Raw genomic sequence first — 22,939 nt, forward strand, 5'->3', positions numbered from 1 at the left:
GTATTTATGTGGGCCCTGTTAGCATAACATCTGAGTGCCTCACCATTTGTAATGTAACTATCTTCACAGTCTCTGGTAAGAAAGTATTATTCCCATTTCTCACATGGGAAACTGAGGTACAGAGAAAGTAAATGGTTTGTCTGAGGTCACACAGGCAGTCTGTCTGGAGGAGCAGGGAAATGAACCTGAGTCTTCTGAGTCTCAGGCTAGTGTCACAACTACTAGAGGATCTTTCTTCCCTTGAAGGCAGTGGCACTACATGTGTAAGTGTTTCCAGGATCAGGCTCTGAGACATTCACTCTGTGCACGTTAGTTTTTTTACAGTCAATTTACCTGAACTAAATTAAAACATACAACAGAATCAGTGAATATGAACAAGTTTACCCATAACTGCATGCTTTTAGGAATCTGTTCCTGAGTGTGATTCTTACTAGAATGTAATAAAAATTAAAATAGAGAATAGGAAACAATGTGCTCTTTTTTAGGTTAAGTGAGAATAACTGCCTCTCTCTAACTCATGGCCCTTTACCTTTCTATTAGTCATGCTCTTGAGTGTCAAACTGAGTTCAAGCATTTCCTGAATGGAAGAATATCCTAAATGTCAGATTATAAAATCCTGCCACCAAGTTTTTTCAACAAATTAATATTCCACTCATTTGGTGCACATGGGTTAGTTAGGAAACTCTTAATTGCATTGCCCTGCACATTTGATTCCTAAACTATTTTGATGAAGATTTTGTTAAAGGTAAGGTGTTTACAACAGCTTCGTTGTCACTTTTTTAAGAGTTAGTGCAAATTGTTTACATATCTAAAAGAAACAAAGTTGAAAAATGCACGTGTTAAGGTTTTAAAAGCATGAGAATTGTACCACATTGCACATTCCATATATTTTGTGGCATAAATGTAGTTACATTCATAGCACTACATTCAGTTACAAATTAAATAAAAGAAAGAGTGAAGGAAAATAGTACATATGTTATGACACAGCTGAGTCTGTGTTGCTTTTGGAACATTAATTTTTTCACTTTCTGACTTTTTTGTGAATTTTAGCTGTGCAGCCACAACTTTGCACAAACATAGTTTTTGCTTGTAATTTCTTAGTAGTTTGGTGATTTTTTTTAAGAATAAGAAAGTGATTGAACAATAAGAAGAGAGAGAATCCAGAATTGCTTGTGATACTTACAAGCAGGCTTTTTGTCTTGTAAGTTCCTTGCATGTGTGCATCTCCCTTGGAGTGTGCACCTGTAGACTTAACCAAACTTTCTCTGCACTTGATCATGAACATTTTTAATGACATTTTTAAATCCTAAACTAATTAAGTTCCAACCTAGCAATCCTCTTTGAGGAGTGTGTCCATGTCAAGTTTTAAATATCAACCCACTTTTCTGTGGCCCTGTTTAGTAAGTGTGAGTAAAATTCTGTTTGGTGGCGACCAAGAATGGAATTTTTTTTATTCTTTCATAATTAAAAATTGGTAAGATATTTTATTCTCAAAACTACTACAACAACAAAAATCACTTTAGAATAGAGCGCAAACATAAAAAAAATCCACAAAAATTGAATTCTTTAGAAAGTTATAATCATATGAACACTGGTCATTTATAATCAAGATGGTTTTGATATCTCAACAATAGCCCTGATCATCAATGAGATCTGTGCAATTGAAACTCTATGCCTGAATCCTTTTATTCAGCTCCATCTTAAGGTGCAGTGACTATAGGTCTGTGCCTAGGACTTCAGATAAGATTCTTATCGTTCATTTCCAAACACACTTTGTGTCTTGCCCTCATAGATGCAAAGAAAAGTTTGAAAATGTGACCAGAGTATATGTGATGCTTATTTGACTTTTCAGACAGCTTGAAACCATAGGTCTGAGAGACGTGAACTGGTCCATTCATCTTAACACTGAAACCTGCTGCCAGCCCCTGAGGGGATCTACCACTGGTGGAACCACACATGGTGGTATCTGGGGCCACAGACTGGCTTAGTTCAAACCTGCCTCAGTCTGTGCCTGCACAAGTACTTCTCCATCAGGAAACCCAGTATTTTAAATACTTTTTGTTCTGAAATTGATTGCCACATGTGGTTCCAAGGTATATCGTTATTGTTTTCTTTAAATTACTAGACAACACAGTACCCAACTGGTCACACCAAGAGCTATCTCAGGCTGAATACTGTATTTACTGATTTTGTCATTTTAACAATCAGCTGCATTGCTGTTTATAGGGAGTAAAAGTTAGAGTAAAATAATATGAGGACAAGTATGTTAATATGATATGAAGATGGAGGGAGGACTTTTTTCATTTAAACAAGTCAGCTAGCTAAGCTGTTTTGATTTTATTGTGGGGAAGGGAAAGAATCTAAAAGCTAGAATCTGAAGAGCTGCACTATACTGTGCAGTCTCTTCCCTAGCATTTTAATGAGAGTGCTGTGCTTCAGGGGACAAACTGAAGACAATTTAGAGTTAAAATAGTAGACAAACCATCACATGTGTCTCTGATCTGTCAGCTGGGGGTAAAGTCATTTATGGTCCACACTACTGAAAAATAACAGGAATTTGATGAACCATTATGTCCTTTCATATTGGCCTGTGAGTTTTCAGGTGAAAATGAATGAGAAATGTAATGAGGTTTTGCATAATCCTCTTTCTTGATACAGACTTTTCAGCAGTCCACACTGTGCTTTGGCAGTCACTTCCGAATTTCTCTTAGCTTTTTAAATATTACATGCAAAAAACTACATTAAAAGACCGTTATTAAGGGTGCAAAGTCAAACACTCAAAAGTTAGGAAATGCCAGAATTAAGGTTGCCTGTGCAACCGTAATTTGGCCACTTTTTCATATGCATTATCACATTAGTCTTTAATTTCAATATCAGACTATTTTCCCCTGGAACCCCTCCCTCATTCAGTGCACAGAATGAACTGTGCTCACTTAATGAGCAGCTATTCAAAATATTTTCATCTTGTCATTCAGTATGTGGCCCTCTGCCTTATTTACCACACTCTCTTCAAACTCTGCTCTGGAGACAGAATTATTATACGCTATCCACATTCTGCAACAAATGGAGCAAGGGTCCTACAGACAGCAGCTTTCTTTACTATTCAAACCTGATTCATCCCCAGAGCAGGTCCATTTTATGCTGTGAATGAGTCCTCCCAGGTTCAATATCCCCTCCTGGATTCCTCACCTAATTTCAGTGTCTGCCAGCCTCTTTGTTCTGACATTGCCAGTTCTGTCTCCACACTCAAGCTCTTAATCAGATCTGTTCCCCTTCTCTCTGCCTCAATGCTTCTCCATCCTAGTCTTCCCCATACTTCTCAGGCCAATCTCATTTCCCCTCCCCCCCAATCTACTGGCTCCTAGTCCAGGGGTAGGCAAACTTTTTGGCCCAAGGGCCACATCTGGGTGGGAAATTGCATGCAGGGTCATGAATTTGGGCAGGGGTTTGGGGTGTGGGAGGGAGTGCAGCGTGTGGGGGTAGCTCAGGGCAGGGGTTGGGGTGCAGAGTGCAGGAGGGGGCTCAGGACAGGGGATTGGGTTGCAGGAGAGGTTTGGGGTGTGGCAAGAGGTTGGAGTGCAGCGGGGGCTCAGGGTGTGGGCTCCGGCCTGCCACTGCTTACCTGGAGCGCCTCTGGGGTGGCAGCAGTGCGCAGCGGGGCTCAGGCAGGCTCCCTGTCTGCCCTGGCCCCACGCCGCTCCTGGAAACGGTCGGCACCACATCCCTGCGGCCCCTGGTGGAGAGGGGGCAGAGGGCTCTGTGTGATGCCCTTGCTGTGGGTACCTCCCCAAAAGCTTCCTGGTCCCAGCCAATGGGGAGCTGTGTGTGGGGGGGTGTCTGCAGGCGGAGTCTTCTGCCCCCTGCTCCTCCGGGGGCCACAGGGATGTGGGGCTGCAGGGAGCCCGCCTTAGCCCCATGGCGCCATGGAGGTGGCAATTCTGCATACCAGATCCAAAGTCCTGACAGGCTGGATGCGGCCTGCAGGCCGTAGTTTGCTCACCCTTGTCCTAGTCTGTTGCATTGTTAGCCAGTCCCAGGTCCACCCTTCCCAGTCCTGTATTCTTTGTCCAACCTCACCAGCCTCCAGTCCCTGTACCCAGGATGACTCCTCCTAATCTACTCCCTCCCTAAAGATCTGGTTATTTTCCCCCTCTGCATTCAAACCAGGTAGTGTCGTCTTCCTTGCTGCCTGGGCTCAACGGGGTCATTGGAAGGACAAGCGAGATAAGCTCCCTGCTCTCAGTGCAGGTGTCTGGACTTGGTCTGGCCCACAGAAGCCAAGAGCTGCAGTTTCTGGGAAGTCCTACTCAGCCTGATGCTCAGTGTCTTTGGGGAATTTAGTTGCAAAAACTGAGAATTCAAAGTCTGATCACCTTGTCCAAATTTGGGTGGATTTTCACAGGGATGGTATAAAGTGCATCTCTGACACAAAGGCCACCTCTTGCCAAATTTCAGCATATTTCCTCCAAAGTATGGAGATGCTAGAGCTTTCAAAAAAGGTCGCCCAGAAGTTTTTAATATGGGTAAACAAAGTATATTTCCCTAGCCTCATTCTTGGAAAGAGATGAGCCGTTTTGGCTGAAATTTTTTGAAAACATTCAGCTTGAGGTAGACACCTGACATGAAAAATTTCAGTTCAACCCGTTAAAAGTTTGGAAAAGCTATAAGCAACTGAAAACAGAGTCTTATGGTGGGATGTGTGAGGCAGCCTTAAAAATAGATGGTGCTATCAACCCTTCCTGTACTACTAGTGTTTTGAATATGGGCTATTCCCTCTTATCAAAGATCCTGTGTGCTTGTTGTTAAAATGAAGTTGTAATCCTGTATTGCTTGCTGTTGAACTGGCTGTGTTGTCACAGATTCAGCACTGTGATGTCACTACACAGGATCGAGGAGGAGGATAAACAATTTATATACAATAAGGAAAAAATACCCTTGTTCGAAATGCACACACTTTTGAAAATCATCACATTCCCAGGACAGTCATTAAAATCATGACAGATTAATAATTATTTATAATAAACAATCATATTACTATAGTGCCTGGAAGTCCTAGTCAGAGACCTGGATTATTTTATTTATTTTTTATTTAAATTAAATATAGGTTTATTTTATAAAATAAAATTTATTTAAAATAAATGTGAAATTATTACATTTGCCAAGGCCTAAACTTACTATTATCTATTTAAATCATTTAAGTAAAATGACATAAATTTTAAGCAGTACATGTTTGCTGCTTAAATTTTAACAAAGGATTAGACCAGTGAACTGGTGGAAGTCACTGATGAAGGATCTGGAACCAGAGTTTGTTGAAGTGCTAAACCAGTTTTTGATAGCAATTTCCTCTTCTGGAGGTGGAAGATAATATTTTCTTCATTTTATTCAACTAGTTCAGTTCAATGATTAGTTAATTGAAAGTTAAGAATAAATTAAGAATTGAAAAAGCAGGCAAGCTTGTTTTCCTCTCCAAATATATAAATAAAAACTAGGTGCAAGAGGGTGAGATCTACTAGTTCTAAAATCTTGAAGGACATATTGACCAGAAACAATCAGTTCAATTCACTAACTACAGATAATACTTTCTTTGTTTAATAAATCAGTTAGTTTTAAATGCAAAACATGTTTCGATAATTACTTTTCTTCTGTATCCAGGATATTTAAGGTACTTCTATATAACTGATAAAAACAATTTTAAATGCTTTTTGTACATTATTAATCAAATTCAATTTCTATCTGAATAGAACTTGGCACAAATAATGAGTAACAAAATTAATCATCATCTAGTAATAAATATATCATTTACCATTTTCTAACATAAAAATGTAAAAATTAGGAATCTGAATAAATGTAAATTAAGATACATAATTACTTAAATAAAATATGCATCTGATTAACATAACGAAGCATGAAATTTAGTGTAAAGGCTATATTTTGTTGCAATCAGCGTGTTCTTCTGATTACCAGCCGATGAGAATCCTCTTTTCTTAAGGAAAATAACTAGAATATACAAATGCAAAACATGATTAAAATCAATGATTTAAATCAAGGTATTCTGCTTTTTTATTTAAATCATAATTAAAATTGATGAGTCAAATCACTTTGATTTAAATCATGTCACCGTGATACAAATACAGAATGTTTTAACAATGGCCATTTTTTCCTGAGGGCTCAAATCCCACTAAATAACTCGCATTATATTTACAATAATATATTGCAAATTGGTGAATTGCTTTTAAAACTGCCTATCTAGAGTGGCTAACATTACAGTAGTTGGCTTGGCTTCACAGTATGCCTTTCAACATGCTAATTGTGCAATTAACTTTGCATCCTGCTATGTCTCATCCATATTTTTAGTGAAACCTGCTGGTCTAGTTGTTGATCCTATAATCAGTCCTATTACAAGTATAATGGATGTTTTCCCATATCTGTGTAGATATTTTATTTTTCATATTCAGTTCCATGCTCAAGTGAATCCCTGTCACATGCTTTGAGGAGAGAATAGAATTGTGTGTTTGTTTCTTTGAGTGCTTGTGCATGTCCATTCCAATTATGTGTGCGCATGTTGCGTGCATGGACGTCGGAAACTTTTAGCAGCTTCTGTCGGGACTGCAGAGGAACCCCCTAGAGGGTGCCCTTATGGCGCTGTATATAGACCCTCCTGGCCCAACCTCCCTTCAGTTCTTTCTTACCATCCGTGGTGTCATTGGAACGTGTTCTCTCGCTTGCGACTGATCCCTTAGCAGTCTAGCTTTACCAGTTAGACAGTTTGTTAGATAGTTAATAAGTTAGGTACAGTTTAGTTAGAGGGGACTGGGATTTAGTTCCTGCCACCAGCATTGGGCTGTGGGGCATGCGGCAAGCCCAGGAGTTTAAAGCTTGCACTACCTGCTGCAAGTCTGTGCTCAACAGTGACCCCCCACGACTCCTGCCTTAGGTGTCTGGGGGAAGCACACCAGATCGAGCGCTGCAGAATTTGAAGGGCTTTCATCTTAAGCAGATGCTCATGGAGGCCGCGTTACAACCAGCGGCCCAGACTTCCCAGTACTGGGCCCGAGCTCTTCGGTGAGAAGTGGCCCAACATTGGTGCACGATTTGGCACCAAGCTCTAGAGAACTCTGGCACCGTAAATCCCCGGCACTGAGACTACCAGCCCTGACACTGCTTAAGCTCTCTGGCACCGGCCAAGCACCATAAGAAAGGAGAAGGAGGACGCTCCCCTCAAAGAGCAACTAAGACACTCAGAGAGGCACCTGCAGCTCAAAGACAGGACTCTGTTTCCTATCAGGAGCTGGCACCGTTGAGTTCGGCGCCCAGCAACTTCAGCGCGGACCAATGTCTAGAGGAGGTCTTGGAACCCACCCATCCATGCCTGACATATATGAGGCTGCAAAGGACCACTTTGACCTATCAGCACCCAGTCCCCTTCCATGCAGGGAGAAGCCTCCAGTACCACCCAGACATGTGCCATCCAGAGGGTAACCGGCAATGGTGAGCCATTCAAGGTCATCGATCTGGCGCCACTCACGGCACCGCTCCTGTTTGAGCTCATCACAGCGCCACTCCCTGGCACCGACAACCCCACATGATCTTATGGCACTAGATGAAGACGCGCCCTCAGCTCCACGTTGTCCTCGGTCACTCAGCACTGAAGCAAGATACCAGCTATTTCCCTGGCACTGTATGCTCTAGGGCAGTCGAGGTCTCGGGATAACCGATACCACTTACCATCCCAATCCTCTCAGCACCAGTCCCCGGCCTGCACCTCTTGGCACCCCTTGGTGGCTCAAGAATCATTGGTACCGCCTTGGTCCTCCCGTTCAGCCTTCTCAGACTCTAAAGCCGACTCAGGCCACTTGAGTTATAGCTGGCACCGGACGAAGAGCAGTAGAGAGTTCCACACAGCCTGGCAGCTGCAGTGGCCACCTCCAGGGCAGGCCTGTGGGGTCCAAAAGGGCCACGATCACTAACAGGGCACATTTTCTAGAGCCTCCGGGGGTTGGTGCACTCAATGTGACGCCATTCAAGGTCTCCGTATGAACGCACCTTGAGGACAAGAGAGGCCGTGCTCTCTAGACCAATCTTGGACCCCCCCCCCCCTCCAGAGCAGCCGACAGAGGCAGGTTCATTGCCTGCCCCACTACTGAGAGAGACAACCCCAAGAGGTGACAGTCTTGACAGGCCCTGACATGGCCTACGACTTTGGGGGATTACAGGAGGGTCAGGACGAGGGCAACCATCCTCATGACATGTCCTCATCCTCCCCAGATGAAGCAGTTGTGGGAACATTTGTATCAGGACCCCCACCTATTGACCATAGGGCCCATCAGGAATTTGTCCGTCGAATTGCCCTTAATATGGGCCTTCAAGTGGAAGAGGCTGTCAAGTCTGAGGATCCGATGGTTGATATCCTGGCTCCAGAAGGACCCTCAAAGATAGCATTGCCACTGAGCAAGACTATCCAGAGTAATTATAAAACAATCTGGAAAATCCCAGCTTCTATTATCCCAACAGCCAGGGGAGTGGAGAGAAAATACTTTGCCCCATCTAATGGCTATGAATTCTTGTTCTCCCACCCTCCACCCTGCTCCCTGGTCATGTCAGCCATAAACAAGAAAGAATGCCTGGGTCATCAGTCCAAACAGGCCAAACGATTGGACCTCTTTGGCAGGAAGGTCTACTTCTCAGGAGGCCTGCAACTCAGGATAGCCAACCAACAGGCCATCCTTAACAGACAATTTCAACTCTTGGAATGCTCTCTCCAGGTTTAAGGATCGCCTGCCACAGGATTTGCATGCAGAGCTTTCTGTGCTAATTGTGGAAGGAAAAACAGTAGCCAAGACATCTCTGCAAGCCTCCCTCAATTCTGCTGACTCTGTGTTCAGAATCATATAATCAGGAGTGGCTATGAGGCATTCAGCATGGCCACTGGCGTCAGGCCTCCCTCCTGAGGTCCAGAACACATTGCAAGACCTCCCTTTCGAAGGCTCTGGCCTTTTTTTTTTTTTTTTTTGAGCAAATGGACTCCAGGCTGCATAGCCTCAAGGATTCCAGGGATACAACGAAATCCCTGGGAATGCATACACCAGCAACCCAGAGGAAGCTCTTCAGGCTTCAACCTCCACAGCAAAGGCAATACCAGCCTCGCCTCAGACAAGACCCCTACTGCAGGCGAGGCAGGATTAATAGAGGCAGGCCATCGAACAACGTGTCTAACCAAGGCCCAAATAAGCCCCAGCCAGAAACAAGCAAGGGTTTTGAAAGCACTCACGAGGGCAACCTACCAATCCAATCCCAGGATCCCTCCCCACAGTTTTTAAACCGGTTATCCCACTTACACCATGCATGGTCCCGTATAATGTCGGACCGCTGGGTCCTACGCATGGTACAGGTGGGATACTCCCTCCAGTTTTCCTCTTTACCTCCCTCCCATCCACCTTCCCCGTCTTTCAGGGACTCCTCTCACAAGCAACTCCTTATGCAGGAGGTATGATCGCTCATCAATATAGGGGTGGTGGAGGAGATCCCCAGGAGCTATGGGGAAAGGGATTTTACTCCTGTTATTACCTAATCCCCAAAGCAAAGGGGGGTCTACAACCCATTCTAGACTTTCGCGAGCTCAAAAAATTCATGGTCAAGCTCATGTTCCGCATGGCCTCCCTAAGCACTGTCATCCCATCACTGGATATGAGAGATTGGTACACTGCCCTCGACATGAAGGACACTTATTTCCAGCACACAGACGCTTCCTATGGTTTGTGATAAACTGCTAGCATTACTTGTTCACGGTGCTCCCGTTTGGCCTTTCCGCAGCCCCCCCTCCACGTGTTCACCAAGTGCATGGCGGTGCTAGCGGAATTTTTTGTTCAAAAGAAAGTTGAGTGTACCTGTACCTCGACGATTGGCATCCCATGTTACACTGGTCAGGGACACCTTTCACAGATTGGGGCTCCTTCTCAGCGTAAGCAAGTTGTCACTCATACAGACCCAAAGGATAGAATTCATAGGGGCTGTCCTGGACTCAGTACAGGCAAAAGCAAGCCTCCCAGAACCCAGGTTTCAGGCCATAGAACAAATAGTTGAGATGATATTACAATACCCCACCATAACTGTGAGGGTTTACCTGAAGTTAATAGGGCATATGGCAGCCTGTACTTATGTAGTCAAGCATGCCAGACTGAGTCTCAGACCCCTACAAGCATGGCTCGCATCATGTTACTGCCCAGCACAAGATAGCCTGGACATGGTAGTAACGGTATCCGGGCAAGTCCGAGAGTCTCTGCGTTGGTAGCTGGACCAACCAGTAGGGTTGGGGTGCACACCTAGGGGAACTGAGAACACAAGGTCTGTGGACGCAACACGAGATATCAACCCGAAGGAGCTCAGAGCGGTTCGTCTGGCCTGTCAAACTGTTCATGCCACTTTGCAAGGTCACAGCATGACAGTCTTGACAGACAACACCACCGCCATGTTCTACATAAACAGGGTGGAGCTTGCTCCTCACCCCTCTGCCATGAAGCTCTTCTCCTCTAGGACTTCTGTATAGCCTGGTCCATAGAGCTGGAAACATCCTACCTCCCTGGGGTGAGGAACAAGCTGGCAGATCACCTCAGCAAGTCCTACCAAGCTCACGAGTGGTCGGTCTGATCAGATGTCCTGTAGTCAGTTTTCCAAAAGTAGGGTTATCCCCAAGTAGATCTATTCACCACCAAGGACAACAAACAGTGCCCTCGGTTCTGCTCATTTCAAAACCACAGCCCGTGCTCCATCTCTGACACGTTCTTAGTGCAGTGGGGAAAGAGCCTGAAGTATGCCTTCCCTCCAATCCCGCTGATCCACTGGATCTTGCTCAGGATAGGCAGGGACAGAGTAATAGTGATCCTGCTTGCCCCGTCCTAGCCACGTCAGCACTGGTAAAAACACTCCTCGAACTATCAGTACCAATAGCCTTACCCCTGTATCACTCAGGAACACGGGCGCCTTCTCCACCCAAACCTACAGTCCCTGCCCCTCATGGCTTGGAAGCTCCATGGCTAAACTTGATGGAGAGCCAGTGCTCTCAGCCAGTGAGACAACTACTTCTTGGCATCAGGAAACCTTCCACTAGGTCAACTTATCAGAGGGGTAGCCGTGTTAGTCTGGATCTGTAAAAGCAGCAAAGAATCCTGTGGCACCTTATAGACTAACAGACGTTTTGGAGCATGAGCTTTCGTGGGTGAATACCCACTTCCTCAGATGCATGTAGTGGAAATTTCCAGGGGCAGGTATATATATGCTAGCAAGCAAGCTAGAGATGACGAGGTCAGTTCAATCAGGGAGGATGAGGCCCTGTTCTATCAGTTGAGGTGTGAAAACCAAGAGAGGAGAAACTGGTTCTGTAGTTGGCAAGCCATTCACAGTCTTTGTTCAATCCTGAGCTGATGGTGTCAAATTTGCAGATGAACTGAAGCTCAGCAGTTTCTCTAGGTCAACTTACTTGGCCAAGTTGAAAAGGTTCTCCTGCTGGTGTGAAGCCAGATGTCTATTTTCACTCCAGGTCTCTATCTCGGTTATTCTGGACTACCTACTTCACCTCAAGCAACAAAGCCTATCGCTTTCATCCATCAGAGTACACCTGATGGCTATCTCAGCTTTCCATCCAGGGGAATCTGGGCACTTGGTGTTCTCAAATCCCATGGTGATGCGTTTCCTCAAGAGATTGGAGAGGGAGCACCCTTACTCTCGATCACCAGTACCAACCTGGAATCTGAACCTGGCCCTCTCCAAGCTGATGAGCCCATCGTTTGAGCCCCTGGCCGCTTGTTCCCTCCTTTACCTTTCATGGAAGGTAGTATTCTTGGTGGCCATTACATTGGCAAGGAGAGTGTATGAACTAAAGGCTCTCACCTCCGAACCCTCTTATACAGTGTTTCATAAGGACAGGTGCAACTTAGACCGCACCCTAGAATCCTCCCCAAGGTGGTCTCCCAGTTCCACATGGGACAGGATAGTTGCCTGTGTTTTTTTCCAAAGCCTCACACAAGCCCGCATCAGCAGAGCTTGCATACACTAGATGTTCAAAGAGCCCTAGTGTTCTACATAGAGCGCACAAGGCCTTTTCACAAATCAACCCAACTGTCTGTGGCCATAGCCAATAGACTGAAGGGCCTTCCAGTATCTTCTCGGCTCATCTCGTCCTGGATCACAGACTGCATTCACACGTGCTGTGAGTTGGCTAAGGTCCCAGCTCCGGCAATCACAGCCCATTCGATGAAAGCACAAGTGTTTTCAACCGCCTTTATGGCGCAGGTACCCATCCATGAAATCTGCAAAGCAGCCACCTGGTCCTCAGTGCATACGTTTACAGTCCACTATGCCATCAACTAACAGGCCAGAGATGATACAGTGGTCAGCAGGGCTGTCCTCCAGTCAATCATTCCTTGACTTCTACCCACCTCTGATGGCCAGCTTGGAAGTCACCTAATTGGAATGGACGTGAACAAGCACTTGAAGAAGAAAAGATGGTTACTTAGGTCTGGTAACAGTTGTTCTTTGAGATGTGTTATTCACATCCATTAGAATACCCGCCCCCCTTCCCCTCTATCAGAGTCAGTGGCAAGAAGGAACTGAAGGGGGGTCGGGCCGGCAAATACAGTGCCATAAGGGCGTCACTAGGGGGCTCCTCTGCTGTCCTAATGGGAACTGCTAAGGGAAAAAGTTTTGACATCTGTGCATGTAATGCGCACACACCTAGAATGGACGTGAACAACACCTCTTCGAAGAACAACAGTTACAAAAGGTAAGTAACCATCTTATCCTGAGTGTTGGGTTCCTATTCTGACTCTACATGAATGAGGGTCTTAAATAGGTAATTACTGGCATTGCTCATCAGAAATTCTCTTTTTTGGATGATAAGTGGCTTTGTGTTGCTTTTCTATTTTCACATAGGAGTGTTTAATGAGTTACATTTCAAATCACAATGAAATGAAAATACTGAATAGTATTTCAAATGAAATGAAATACTTCTTCCTGCAAATAATTACTGTTCCCAGGTAGTATTCAGAATACTTCAATAGCTCTTGCTTGAATATACTGTAAAAAAAACACATGGCATACTTGAAAACACAATGTGAGTTAGAGCCAAACTTTTAGCTCTTTAGCTACTTTGCCAGATTTCTATCTTAGTTACACCAGTGAGATCTGCAGTAATCCCACTGACTTTAGTGGAGTTACTCTGTATAATCACTTGTGTGAGATCAAAATCTGGCCCTAAATTTATAAATGTTACATTAGTTTATAAATGCCCCAATTCTCCCCAGTTCCTTAAGTGAAGGGCAGTCAAAAAGCAATTGGAGAAGTTCATAAAGGTTAGAACCATCACTGGTTATAGCCAAGATGGTCAGGGATGCAGCCCCTAAATCTCTGACTGCCAGATGCTGGGAGTGGATCATGAGAAGAATCACTTGATAATTGCCCTGTTATGTTTATTCCCTTTGAAGCATCTGTCATTGGCCATCATTCGAAGACAGGATACTAGGCTAAATGGACCGTTGGTTTGACCCACTATTTATGTTCTGAATGTCTCATTTTACACTTTTTCCCCTTTTGTTTTTGGAACACAAATACACACAACTTCTTCCACAGAGAAGCTTGTTTATGGTTTACCATTTCAGAAAACTCAGTCCCCACCAAGTCTGAGCGCAGCATTTCTGCAGGGCTCAAGCTCTGCAATTCAACTCACTTCATTAAGCCTAATGTCCATGGTGATAATGGGATGCATTGTTTGTATTAATCTAACTGCAGATAGTATTTCTGAAAATATATTGTATGAAGAAAATTGTGGTAATTAAATACACAATTTGACATTCTTTAACAGTTAACTGCGGTTTGTATTTTATTGTAAGTAATAAAATTCTATTCATAATTTTCAAAACATATAAGCTGTTTTTTCTTTGGCTACCTGTGCTCTTCTTTATTTTTTATAGCTGGTCATCAATGCTGCATTGGGATTTGACACATTTGTTGTGATGAGACATGGACTAAAGAAACCAAAGCAGCAGGAGTCTGGTGATTCATGTTCCAGCAATGCCTCTGGCTCTGCTGATCTCCTGGGATCATCGCTCTTTTCAAACATCCCTGGCTATAAACTTGGCTGCTACTTCTGCAATGATGTTGTGGCACCGGGGGATGTGAGTAGAGCTTTAGGCAAATAGTTACTGTGGACGCATTTCAGGTTGTTTGTTTTTTATTGCATTAAAAATGATCCCTTTATGAAACCTAATTTGTCACTGTAAGTGATGTTTATTTATAGCAAATCCCTTTTACTGATATTCAGAGAGATATTGCCACCCTGTATTCATTGAATGACAGGTATTAAAAATTTCTTGTGCAATGGGGTAGCCAAGTACTTTCAAGTAAGTGTGTGTGTGTGAGAATTGTTTTTCTCTGTAGTCCACCAGGGATCGGACATTGGATCAGCAGTGCACAGTCAGTCGACCAGGATTAGCCATGATAGCTGGAGCCCTTGCAGTAGAGCTAATGGCTTCTGTTTTGCAGCATCCAGAAGGGTGAGTCTTATTTGAGGGGAAAGGGAGGTATTTATAGGACAACAGGTATTTTGGGGAAGGAGCAGTTCTCTCCAGTATTTTTATTACACATTAAGTAGAGTTAGAGGAGTCCTGTAAGTTTTGAATATTAATAAATATATGCAGGTATCTCATGCAATGCAGACTTCATTATTACAACCATAGTTAGAATTTTGCTTAAAAAAGTTCTTATTTGAAGAGTGGGGACATTTGCCTTGCCTATTGCTTTTATGCATTTGTTATCTTTAAAAGAAGTACTGAAAACATAACATTTCAGTAGGAAAAAAATGTTGCTAATAATCTTAGTGTTCCCACTGCATATTTCTTTGTAATGAGGACCTATCGTAACTATTTGCTATGAAGCCCATCAGAGGCTTCATTGTAAACCAAAAAATTGTGATCTTTTTAGCTTAACCCAAAAGTTATTGGGTTTAAAGCAGAAATCACTGGGTGAAATTCTCTGGCCTGTGTTTTGCAGGAAGTCTGACTAGCTAATCATAATAGTCACATCTGACCTTAAAATCTATGAAAAGAAAAACAAATAAAGGAAGTTATGATTTAGGTCTGAGTAAGTGATATGTCTCTGAAGCCCTGACGTTGGAAAGGGATCCTTGCAGGCCTGTGCTGAGTATGAAAGGGAGCTTCCAAATTGGTTCCCTTAGAAGATCAAGGCTCTAAAGCATAAGTTGGTTATGGAAGGAAATGTCTTAGAGCTGGTCTGGAAATGATGTTTTTCCCCCATGAAAATTTTTGACAAAAATGAATTTTTCCCTCTTGGTCAACAGTTTTCTGCAATTTTTTAGGTTTTCAGGTTTAAAACTGGAATGTTTTGTTTTTTTAACATAAATATTTTGTGAAGATGTATGTCATTTTCTGTCAGACATTTCAGAAGATGATTTTCCACCAGCCTTAGGCTTAGTCTTTTGTTCTAATTTTCTTTCTTTGATTTTTGCCAGTGGTTATGCTGTTGCTAGCAGTAGTGATGACAGAATGAATGAACCACCTACCTCTCTTGGGCTTGTGCCTCATCAGGTCAGTGAACTAGGAATAAATCAACTAGTTGATATATGTAGCTATGGGGACTTGTACAGAATAAATGTCACATATTTTGTCTTGATAAAAACATGACATAAATGTGGTAGTGCAAAATGAGGTATCCTAACTGAATAAGGAGATATATGGCCAGATCCTAGACTGCACTCTGGCTGCTTTGTGCTGTTTGAATCTGTGTGGACGAGTCTTGTGGCAGTGTACACTTGTGTGTTTGTCCCAACAATCCCTAGCTGCCAGGACTACCTTCAGAGAAAGGAGGGATGGCCCTGGGTAGCCAGCATAAAGTAGCAGTCTTGAAACTGCTTTGCTTTACACAAAGAACCAACAGCCAGCTAGCTTCAGTATTGATGGAGAAGGAAGCTGAAAAGATGCCTCAAAGCCACCTCGGGACCCATAGTCCAATCCTTTGTAAAGCTTGATACCACTCTACCAAATTGGCCACCAGTCTACCAAGCTGGCCTACAACCCCTCTTGACTGTGATGCAGTGCTGGGGACTTAAAGCGCAGCATTTCCAAGGTGATAGCCTGGCTTCCTCTTTTGTCCAGAATTCTGTTTATTCAACAGTTTCCAATGTCCCTGTCATGGTCTAATTCCCCACTCTGAACCTTAGCGTCCAAAAGATGAGGTACCAGCATGAATTCCTCTAAGATCAATTACCAGCTTAGTACTTGTAGCGCTGCCACCAACCAGGAATTCCAGTGCCTCGTACACTCTGCCCCCCCAAAACCTTGCCCGGGGACCCGCAAGACCCAGTCCCTCTGGATCTTAACACAAGGAAAGTAAATCCTTTCCCTCACCTTTGCCTCTCCCAGACTCCCCCTCCCTGGGTTACCCTGGAAGATCACTGTGATTCAAACTCCTTGAATCCTAAAACAGAGAGGAAAATTTACCTTCCCCCCTCCTTCTCTCTCCCCCTCCCAGATTCTCCCTGAGAGCGAAAGTAATCCTAACACAGAGAGAAATTAACCTTTCTCTCCTCCTTCCCTCCTTTCTCCCTACCAATTCCCTGGTAAATCCAGACCCAGTTCCCTGGGGTCTCACCAGAATGAAAAAACAATCAGGTTCTTAAACAAGAAAAGCTTTTAATTAAAGAAAGAAAAAACAGTAAAAATTATCTTTGTAAATTTAAAATGGAATAGGTACAGGGTCTTTCAGCTATAGACACTGGGAATACCCTCCCAGCCTAAGTATACAAGTACAAATTAAAATCCTTTCAGCAAAATACCAATTTGAACTCTTTCCAACCAAATACACATTTGCAAATAAAGAAAACAACCATAAGCCTAACTCACTTTATCTACCTAGTACTATTCTGAACTTATAAGAGCCTGTATCGGAGAGATTGGAGAGAAACCTGTTTGCACGTCTGATCCCTCTGAGCCCCCAGAGTGAACAACAACCAAACACTAACAGCACACACAAAAACTTCCCTCCCTCAAGATTTGAAAGTATCCTGTCCCCTGATTGGTCCTCTGGTCAGGTGACAGCCAGGCTCACTGATTTTGTTAACCCTTTACAAGCAAAAGAGATATAAAGTACTTCTGTTTTATTAACTCCTACTATCTGTTTATGACAGTCCCTCTGAGAACTTTGGCTAATTGGGGTTGTGTGATATCCTGAAGGACGTTAATAAAGGGTTATATCATGTATTTAAGTGGCATTTGGGGTCTTTGTAAATTGTAAAATCAGACTGGACTTTAGTTTAATGTCCCAAAAAGAGAAGGTAAAATCATTAGTGGTTGGTTTGTTTAGGTTTTTTGTAACGTCCAGAGAATTAAAGGAAATGATCTATATAAAAATACATATTCGGTTCAGCTTATATATTTTAAGTGATAAAAATATCCATACTTCCTGTTTGATAGTTGTGGAGGTTTTAAGAGATTACTTGGAACAACTCACTTGCTCCAGGGATGTTTTTGTATCAGTCTCCTAGCACAGCATGGCATATTATCTGAACTGAGTGCAAATAAAGATTTCTACATTTATCCAGAGGGGATTGTTTTCCTTTTGAGATAAGGAGAAACAACAGCCAAAGCAAAACCTCATTCTCTTCATGATCAAGTCATTCACTTCCATAATGAAAACATATACACTGAAAAGTATTTGCTTTTTTAGTTAAAAAGTCCTGCCTTTTATTGAGAAAGATTTCTCTTCGTAATATTGTGGATATAGCTCCTTCTAAGAGAAATGGGATAATATGGGGAAAACAATATTTAGTTGAAGTTGGGAGGAGAGGGAATGTGTTTAACAGTGACCACTATTTTTGAAGGTTAAATCTTCAATAAATAGTAATATAAAAATCAAATTGTAATATATTTGCTCTGACTTCATTGTATATGAGTTTTAACCTTACACTTGTTACTATATGTATCAAAATGTCAATCTTATGCTGGTGTACTTTGTAAAACAGAATTACATTTCTACCTTGTCTTAAATAAAGAATACCGAATCAGCATTAATATGAAAATAATTTCCTGTTCACTGCCTTCCATGTTTGGATGCAAAGAAGATTGCACTAATGCTGTATTCTGTGTGACACTTGCTGTTGAAACTCTCCAGGCGTTCATGTAGGTCAAAAATAATATTTTCCATTCCCTATACTTCCTGCAAATGAAAATTGTCTATATAACCTATAAGTAGCCTATAGTTTTTGTTGCGAACCTTGCATGGTATTCACTTGCCTCATTGTCATTTACTGAACTGTATTCTTAAGATATGTCCTTCATAAAATATTAGGCTTCAGACTGAGAAAACCTTAATTTAGTTATTGTTCTTGTGTCAGACATGGTTTTGCTTCCACATTTTATGTTAAATTACAGTCTTTTCCATCCAGATACTGTTGAGCAAAAGTTTCTTCATTGGGTGTCAAATGTCAAAATATAGGAATCCATGTTTTCTAAGTACTATGGCAACTAATCCTATTATGTATTGCTTATCTCTTTGAGCAATGCAATTGTCCAGCCATTCACTTACTTCACTAGATACTTTTTTCTGATTTTTAGTCTCTAAAGAATTACTTTATTGGCCACTCCTTTGTTTTGCATTCTTTAAGCCCAGTGAATATGCAACCATATGTGGGGAAAGTATGGTATTAGTATTTGTGTAGTTGCTTGCTAGCATTATTGCAAATTTTAAGATTTTTGTCTCCCTTCCAAAGGAGGAACAGCATTAAGTCAAACTGCTCTTTGTGTGTCTAGTCAAACTACTTTTTACAAAGTGGTCAGGAATCCTGTGTTTATTACAAGAGACATTTGCACAATAATAGTTAGCTGTGTTGCAATGCCTTCATGCAAGGTCAGCATTTTCTTTCTCACCCTGTCTTCCTGCATTTGGACAAAAAGTTCCCTGTTGGTTAAGGAGATGTAATCCTATCATTGTGCCCTCTTTGCCCATAGCATATCCTTTTAGTATAAAAGGAAGGAACTGCCTTAGTTTCCCAGTCTAATTTCTCGTTAGGCAAATTTTAGTTGGTATTTCTTATAACATTGCTGCATCTCTCTTTTTTCTTCCCTAGTTATACTTTTTTCTGTGGCTTTTAAGGACATCTTGGCTTCATTTTTCAAATAATTTTCACTAATTTTGGGTGCTTCAGCCCCAGATTCTGATTGTTTCTGGCATCAAATTGAAACTAACGGTACTTCATGAGTAAGTCTGATGGCAATAGAACTGCTCATAGAGTAAGGCATTATTATTTTTCGAGTAGTGTCCCACATACCTTTGATTGGAGATTTTCACTAACAGTGTCCGTTCAGCCCACACATGCGCTGCTGATATCCTCATGACCCTCACCAAAGCTATATCAGACTGCACAGGCGAACTGTCCTCAGTTTCTTCTCAGCCATCCCGGCCTGGGACAGATCCTAGCATGTCTGCATTGTGCGTGCTTTGGCTATTTGCTGTCTTGCAGTCTCGCTTGGAATATTTTAGTTTTTCGTTAGTAGTAGTTAGTTACTGGTTATTTGGAAGATTATTTTATTTCGTCCCAGTAAGTCCTCCCTGAAAGTGGCATGCCTAGTTCAGCAGGTTTAAATACTGCATTATGGGTAGAGGGGGGATCTCAGTCAGTGATGGACATGCTAAGTGCATTCACTGCCAAGGGAGTCCCACATCCCATAGAAATGTAATTTCTGTTCAGCCTTCAAATCCAGGGCATAGAGAAACCAAGCTGCGACTGTTAATTATGGAGCACTGCCTTTGCTCCACTTCAGAGCCAGACCACAAGAACCACAACCTCACTTACTGCTGCAACTCGACTTGGTACCACAACTCTGCTTGGTACTGCAAGACTTTAGGATCTATCGTGATTGCTGAGCCAGAGTCTCCATTGCTTCCAAGTATCGATGATCTCCTGGTATGAAGAACCACTTGGTCTCCAGACCATTATAAATCTTCAGTAAAGTCTAATTCACCTCCTTTTCATTATCATCAATCCCTGTTCAGGCGTCTCCTGCACACCCATACAGGAACCCCCTTTCTCAAAGATACAGGGAAAATCATAGAAGATTAGGGTTGGAAGAGACCTCAGGAGGTCATCTAGTCCAGCCCCCTGCTCAAAACAGGGCCAACACCGACTAAATCATCCAGCCAGGGCTTTGTCAAGCTGAGCCTTAAAAACTTTTAAGGAAGGAGATTCCACCACCTCCCTAGGTAACCCATTCCAGCGCTTCACCACCCTCCTAGTGAAAGAGTGTTTCCTAATATCCAACCTCGACCTCCCCCACTGCAACTTGAGACTACTGCTCCTTGTTCTGTCATTTCCCATCACTGAGAATAGCCACACTCCATCCTCTTTGGAACCCTCCTTCCTTACTCTTCTCTTCTGCAGACTAAACAAGACCAGTTCCCTCAGTCTCTCCTCATAAGTTGTGCCCCAGCCCCTGATCATTTTTGTTGCCCTGCGCTGGACTCTCTCCAATTTGTCCACATCCTTTCTGCAGTGGTGGGCCCAAAACTGGACGCAGTACTCCAGATGTGGCCTCACCAGTGCTGAATAGAGGAGAATAATCATTTCCCTCGATCTGCTGGCAATGCTCCTACTAATGCAGCCCAATCAGGGCTGGTTCCAGGCACCAGCGAAGGAAGCAGGTGCCTAGGGCGGCCAATAGAAATGGGCAGCACGTCTGGGTCTGCAGCAGCATTTCAACGATGGGTCCTTTACTCTGTCTGCGCCGCTTTGGTGGCAGCTCAATCTTTTTTTTTTCTTTGCTGCTTGGGGAGGCAAAAAAGCTGGAGCCGGCCCTGAGCCCAATATGTCATTAGCCTTCCTGGCAACAAGGGCACACTGTTGACTCATACCCAGCTTCTCATCCACTGTAATCCCTAGGTCCTTTTCTGCAGCATTGCTGTTTAGCCTGTCAATCCCCAGCCTGTAGAGGTGCATGGGATTCTTCTGTCCTAAGTTCAGGACTCTGCACTTGTCCTTGTTGAACCTCGTCGGATTTCTTTTGGCCCAATTCTCCAATTTGTCTAGGTCACTCTGGACCCTATCCCTTCCCTCCAGCATATCTACCTCTCCCCGTAGCTTAGTGTCATTCGCGAACTTGCTGAGGCTGCAATCCATCCCATCATCCAGATCATTAATAAAGATGTTGAACAAAACTGACCTCTGGACACTCCGCTTGATACCAGCTGCCAGCTAGACATTGAGCTGTTGATCACTATTTGTTGAACCTGACAATCTAGCCAGCTTTCTGTCCAACTTACAGTCCATTCATCCAATCCATACTTCCTTAACTTGCTGGCAAGAATACGGTGGGAGACCATATCAAAAGCTTTGCTAAAGTCAAAATATATCACGTCCACTGCTTTCCCCATATCCACAGAGCCAGTTATCTCATCATAGAAGGCAGTTAGGTTGGTCAGGTATGACCTGCCTTTGGTGAATCCATGTTGACTGTTCCTGATCACTTTTCTCTCCTCCAGGTGCTTTAAAATGGTTTCCTTGAGGACCTGGACCATGATTTTTCCAGGAACTGAGGTGAGACTGACTGGTCTATAATTCTGTGGGTTCTCTTTCTTCCCTCATGTCCAGGGACCTCATTGCTTTTGGTAGGAACAGCCTTGGATGCCACCCCCACCCCCATATGGTCCTCCATGCTTATATTGGGATCCCTGGGCAGCTGATTACCAGCAGTTCTCCAACCCTCTCCTATCAAGAAGCTCAACTCAAGCTTCCACTCCCCAGCACACCACTCAACAGGAGGAAATTTTTGAGGATCAGGAGGCTAGGGCAGAGAAAGGAGCTACCCTTCAGACTGTCATCTTATCCCCTCATCACTCGATGATTTTTGACAGTGTCAAGACCTCATTAAACGTGTGGCAGACTCTCTGCAGATACCTATTGATGAGGTCAAAGAATCTCAACACAAGCTATTGGATGTTGTTCAGTCTGCGATGCCATCCAGAGTTGCCCTTCCTGTTGACAAGGCTGTGCTGGAACCTGCGCAATGCATTTGCCGCACACTGGCCACAGTAACACTATGTGTAAGAGAGCCAGTAACAAGTAGTGTGTTCTCACCAATACCTCTGAGTTTCTGTTTTCTCACCCTCCACCCAACTCTAGTAGCTGACTCAGTGAATGTACAGAGCAACACTGGTGTAAGTCCATCCTATGTGACAGACACCAGAAGCACCTGGACCTTCTGAGGAGAAAATCTTATTCATCTGCAACCCTACATTTCCACATCACAAATTACCAGGTGCTGAGGGCCAAAAACAATGTTACAAAGTATGCAAAAGTTTGGTTCTTTGGTCTCCCTCCAGACCAAAAGGAACAAGCTGAGAGATGGTTATTGGCCAGACCATCTCTCCAGGTGGCTTTGGATGCAGCAGTAATGGTAATGCACAGGGGCATCGTGGCTCCAGTTGTCTAGTTTCCCCAGAAAAGTCTGGAATACAGTAGAGGACTTCCCATTTGATTGACTGAAGTTGTTTGCGGAGAATACTGATGAATTGTTGAATATTACTGAAGATTCTAGGGCCACTACACTCCAGTGAACAAAAGGAAATTCAGTATATTACAAACAGTCCAAAGATCCCACCTGGTGCAATGGTCTGGAAAGAGAAACAGGTTCTGGAGAAATAAATCCTCTAATCCACCTGATACAAGTTTGCCCCATACTTCGTCTTTGAAGCACCAGTTTTGACAGAATGGTTAAGGTTTGAGCCCTCTTATCTCTTCAGCTTATCAGCTACAACGATTTGCCTGCCTCTTCCCATATGGAGACTGACTCTTCTGTTTCTGACAAACATGGGAGCATATCATCTCAGGACAAATGTGTGCTGGAAATATTGTTGCTAGGCTACATCGTTCATTTTATCTCCC

General features: G+C 43.2%; 1 protein-coding gene across 14 annotated transcripts in view; it reads left to right on the top strand.

Annotated features, from left to right (window-relative positions):
- Nucleotides 1-22,939, top strand: part of ATG7 (autophagy related 7) — a 252,711-nt gene that overhangs the window by 43,813 nt on the left and 185,959 nt on the right. For all 14 annotated transcript variants that reach the window (XR_004001157.1, XR_004001158.1, XR_004001159.1 and 11 more), the window contains 3 exons: nucleotides 13,962-14,165; nucleotides 14,428-14,543; nucleotides 15,518-15,593. Coding sequence is in view for 11 of the 14 variants with exons in the window: in XM_030568359.1 (XP_030424219.1) it covers nucleotides 13,962-14,165; nucleotides 14,428-14,543; nucleotides 15,518-15,593 (396 nt within the window). In the remaining 3 variants the exon portion in view is untranslated. The remainder of the gene's footprint in view (nucleotides 1-13,961; nucleotides 14,166-14,427; nucleotides 14,544-15,517; nucleotides 15,594-22,939) is intronic.

This window comes from Gopherus evgoodei, chromosome 7 (genome assembly GCF_007399415.2).
Source record: "Gopherus evgoodei ecotype Sinaloan lineage chromosome 7, rGopEvg1_v1.p, whole genome shotgun sequence".
Classification (NCBI taxonomy): domain Eukaryota; kingdom Metazoa; phylum Chordata; order Testudines; family Testudinidae; genus Gopherus; species Gopherus evgoodei.